The 4,913-nt window shown below is 40.0% G+C and overlaps 1 protein-coding gene across 2 annotated transcripts in view; it reads left to right on the top strand.

The window, feature by feature from the left end:
• The window catches only part of SMCHD1 (structural maintenance of chromosomes flexible hinge domain containing 1), a 188,403-nt gene that overhangs the window by 144,134 nt on the left and 39,356 nt on the right, over window positions 1-4,913 (top strand). For both annotated transcript variants that reach the window (XM_019525875.1, XM_019525868.1), the window contains one exon: window positions 632-757. In XM_019525875.1, the coding sequence (XP_019381420.1) occupies window positions 632-757 (126 nt within the window). The remainder of the gene's footprint in view (window positions 1-631; window positions 758-4,913) is intronic.

Genomic DNA, 4,913 nt, shown 5'->3' with positions numbered 1-4,913 from the left:
CCCCCCCCCAATTTTTTTCTCCTTCCACCTATGCACATATCAGCTAGAAGGGCTCCCGGCAGCTTGTCTGTCAGCAGTGTCACTAACTAATGTAAACAACAGAAATATTTGATGCACATGCCATATAGACTCGGCTGAGATTCCAGTTGCTAAAGTCTGGATTTGTATTGGGGGATATTGGAAATTCTGGTTACGAGTATTCCAGTTAGTAAAATGCTGGTTCACACAGCTTTTACTATATCTTACTCTTCTTATCTCACGACTAGTGAGTTATTCCTCTTGTATATGGACTTTGGAGACAATTTAGGTTTGTTGCTTGGCATCCTGGCTAACCTTACCCCTACGTGAAAGAATTTTTTTCTTGATCAGTGGCAGTAGTTGGCAGTCCTGCTTTCTCTTATTTTTGCTTTTACTTCTGATGTACTGTTTTTCTAAGATAGTAAAAAACAGCTCCTACCCTACATCAGGAAAATGTTTGAATGGTAACAGCTCTGGAAACACCAGCTGATCTGGAGTTCTGAAGTGTAGCATCATAATTGGTTGTTTGATCATGGATGATCTCTCCCCCATTATGAGTATTTAAAATGTTTTGTTTAGAATAAAGTAAAATATGTACTTGTTTTTCTTACAGCCTATTTCAGTGATTAATGGCAGAGAACTGCAGAAGCCTCTTATAGTTCAGCTCTGTGATCAGTGGGGAAACCCATCTCCTGAATCAAATGTCAAAATCAGTCTTACAAAGGCAAACGTCGTAAAGGTAAATCTTAGAAGATATCCAGTGAGCTTCTGTATATCGGAGCTCTTAAATAAATACCAAGCCATAGCTGTATCACCTCTCTCCACTTGTATTCAGTTTCCCCTAAAAGTAAGCATCAAAGAATTTTGAAGTAGAGTATTCTTTTACACTAATAATATATAATTCTACACATGTAAAAATACTACACATCACAGATTCCTTTTTTAAGTTTGAGGAAATAGTGAAGTGCTATTAAAATTTAATGCATTATAATATCCAGTTAACTTTTTTTTTCCTTTGGCTTTCATTGTTTTTTTTTCCTGCAACATCTCCCTTGTCTCTCTCTTTCTTCTAATCTTAATTTGCAGGTTCTCATTTAAAGCAATCTGGCCTAAACAATAAAGAATAGCCATTAAGTTTGTCCAGTGGTTCTCAGACTGGTCCATTGAGCTCTGCCTATTCATTAACATGGAGTTACTAGGCAACCTAAACGCTGGCTTCCTTATATCTAACTTCTAATTAGTATATTATGGCTCTTTGCATTGGGGATGAAGGGGAACAAGTTTAGTAATTGCTTACACATAACTATCGTTGCCACTGAGAGATTTTGGAGGCATGTATGGGAAGGGAGCTCAGTGTGCAGTAGCCAGCACAAGTGCGTATGGAAGTAAGATAAAATGTGAGTAATCTTTTGATTAATACTGTGGTCCACGTGAAGAAGTTGGCTAACCCTCTTTTTGTCCAGTAGTTTTGCTTATGTTGTTTTTAGATGTTCTTTTCTGTTGTCCAACTTCTCATTTGTTACAAATGTGTAATATCTCTCATCTGTACAGTTGGAGGTAGTCCAATGTTATTGTTGGAGGCTCCAGAACTACATACCTCTTTTCAACTCAGGCCACCAAAAATTCTGTTCTTAATAGAGTAAGTTGATGGCTCATTCCCTCCCAACTACTTTGTTTTGTGACTCTATTTCAACCTTAGCTCCTCTCTTCCTTCTCCCTGATGACTTCTCAGCTGAGCATTGAAGCTCTAATCCACTAATTCCACTAGAGAGAGATGATAGTAGAGGGATCCCTGGCCTTCCACAGCAGTAGAGATAGCTTGTAAGCACTGAACTAGGTCTAGGAGGAGCTTTTCAAAGCTTTTGAGAAAAAGTTATGTCCTGCTGTTAGAAGCTGGTAGAGAATAGGGCTTTTGAGTCACTAGGTCATGCTGAGGCCTCTCCTTTTTCCTAAAGCTTTGACTTTGTCATGGGAGGCTTGTTCAGGAGCATGAGGGTTCTCACAGAGAAACGTCCCTTCAGCCTGTTCAGGGCAAACTCCAGAAGCTCCAAGCCTCAAAAACTAAAACAAACATTTGCTTCACAAAGAAATAATGTATATTGTTAATGAGCAAACATTACAAAAATGGGGCTCTAAACCAGGGATTGACAACATTTTTAGGTGGAGTGCCAAAAGCACCCCAAACTGGACTCGTACGATGTTGGCGTACCAGGGGCAGATGGTGGGGGAGCTCTAAGGGGCCCAATCCTTGTTCTGGTGGCACTGCCCCGGCCCCTTCCCTGCCATGCACCCTGATGCAGCTGTGCAGCTACTGCCAGCCGTGGAGCTAGACTGGAGCTCCAGACCCTGGTGCACTGGTTACAACCTGTCCACCACCTGCTGCAAGCAGCCCGGGCTGTTATAGCTGGCAGTGGCTGCATGTTTGCCTCGAGGCTGTGGTGGGCAAGTGGCTGGGTTTGTGCTCTAGGCAGGCCCTTGCTGCCTGCCGCAGAGCCTGGGCTGCTTGCAGCAGGGCTTGCAGCCTTCCCACTTCCTGCTACAAGCAGTCCAGGCTCTGTGGTCAGCGGCAGATGCCCAGAGCCCAAGCCAGCTGTGGTGTGCTGAGCAAAATGGCCTCACGTGCCAGGCTTTTACATGTATGCCAGGGGTTGTCAATCCCTGCTGTAAACCTTGTCGCTTTTGCCTGTCCACCCTGCCCAAAGTGTTTGCTGAGATTTTTCTTCTGTACAGTAGTATTCATAATGCTCTCTGGCCTCACTTGTTTTCCTTCACCCTGGAGCATATCTGGACATGTAGAATAGCCTTTTACATGGCTTCCCAGGACAAGTCTTCACAGAAATAGTAGAAGTTATGCCTGTCTAATTTTCAGCCTGTGAATCTCAGTTCAGCCAGGTTCAAATTTTAAACGTCTGCAGGTTGTGAATTGTACTTTTCTTGGTGCACAACCTATAGATTTCCAAAGAAAAAGGAGTCGGAGTCTGGAGGAGGGAATTATGAATAGACTGGCCCCATATTAAAGCAGGAGAAGGATTTTTGGTAGTCTGTGCCCAAATCAGAGGCACATAAGGATTCAATTTTGGACATGGGTGCACCATTGCAAAGAGAGGGGTTTGTGTACAGTAAACAAAAAGTTCTGTTTTAAATTCAGATTGACTCCTAATTATTGACAAAAAGATGGCTCATACTAGCTCTTTTTTAAATTACATGCATGGAAGCTAATTGACATCTCAGGCCTGTTTAGCTGGCTATTCTCACAATTGGCAGGATCGGTAGGATACTACTTCTGTACTGTAAATAAATCTCACCAAAAATCTGCATGACTCCATCAGAACAGGAAACCAGTGGATGCAAATTAATCAATATTTCCATTAAATAAATGCAATATCTTTAATTACAAGCATAATTTCCTGTGTTCATCTTCTCATCCGATCCAAATGATTAATTCTGATTAAAACCAAGTGTTAAAATGTTTAATAGAAATTCAAAGACATGTCCTAAATTTGGGGAACTAAAAGCTTGGCTTAGTAGCAGCTTCACCAGTAAAGAACCAGAGTTATACCTTCTTTCCCTAAAATCCCACATATCATCAGTGTAAAGCTACAATATTCAGGCAGTTCAAAGCTCTTGTTGTCCATTCATAACAACTCTTTTCCTTCTGTGTTTGTATATGTACATACTTTTCCTGAGTCTTAATGCGATGTGTGAAGAGAGCAAATGGCTCCTAATTCTGGCTAAAAAGAAAACATTTTATACCTGTAAGGGGTGGGAAAAATCTGGAGTGGAAATTTTCAAGTAAGAGCTAAGTAAACTTCCTTTTGAAACCAACAAAACTATTGACATGACAAGTAAAGAAATAAATGCTTATGTCATAGCTTAGAGTACTGTCAGGTCATACATTAAACATCTGTACCTAGTCCTGGCATTCCTATATAAAGAAATAGACCCCACAGATTGCTAGCTTCCCGAAAGAATCTAAATCTTTTCCTGGTTCCAAATCAGTGTCTTTTTGGTCCAAACAGATATTTGTCAACCTACAATCAAAATAAAGAAGGCTTAGTCATAATTTTACTACTATGGAAAAGATTTTGTAGCAAACTAAAACTTTATTGCAGCATCTTTTGCTGAAGAGTAAGTCAGAAATCTGGGCACTCTCTCCAGTGCTTTTCTGACTGATCTGAAGTGAGCCTCCTTTATGCATAAAATCTTATTCTCTGAATTCTGAAAGGTTCAGCAATCATAGTAATTGTGCCAGTGTCCCCCATTCAGTCGGTTTCTAGACCTGTTGGGAGTATGGTCCATACTCCAGTGTTATTATCTTCTCTCTTAGATTTACTCCCAAAGATGAAGGGAAAATACTTCACCCAGACTTAACATGTCTGTATCTTGCAACAATGTCCAAACTATTTTAATAGAGGAAATGTCAAGTAAAATGTCAAATAGAGACATTATTTGGACCTAACTGTACTATATGTCATCCTTTCCACTGGGCATTTTATTCACCTTGGATTTTCTGCTATGATTAAAATCAGCTAGATTCTCCAAATTTTCTCTAGCAGGTGTATCTGCCTATCATCTACAAATTCAGAATCTGGCATAGTATTTTCATACTTTGCAGGTTTTATGGTTTTTAACAGCTTTAAGTACATGTTTCCTTTCAAGTCAGGAAACCTTTTCCATTATGGGATCTTAATACGGTATTAACAGGTCTAATGGACTACTGCTTCACATGCAGGGTCATTTGTTTTCATCCTTTTTCCGCGGTGGTTAGATGAGAGAAATTCAAGCTTTAATGAGTAGTCCTCCATATATTTTCCCAGAGATAAGGATTCTCCTAGACCTCATCTAAGCTTCCTTCCTAAAGTAATTTTGATTTTTTTTTTTTTTTTTTTTTTTTT

This window comes from Gavialis gangeticus, unplaced genomic scaffold (genome assembly GCF_001723915.1).
Source record: "Gavialis gangeticus isolate Ggan-Ray unplaced genomic scaffold, GavGan_comp1, whole genome shotgun sequence".
NCBI lineage: Eukaryota > Metazoa > Chordata > Crocodylia > Gavialidae > Gavialis > Gavialis gangeticus.
The sequence above is the reverse complement of the archived record's forward strand: the minus strand, read 5'-3'. Positions and strand labels throughout refer to the sequence as shown.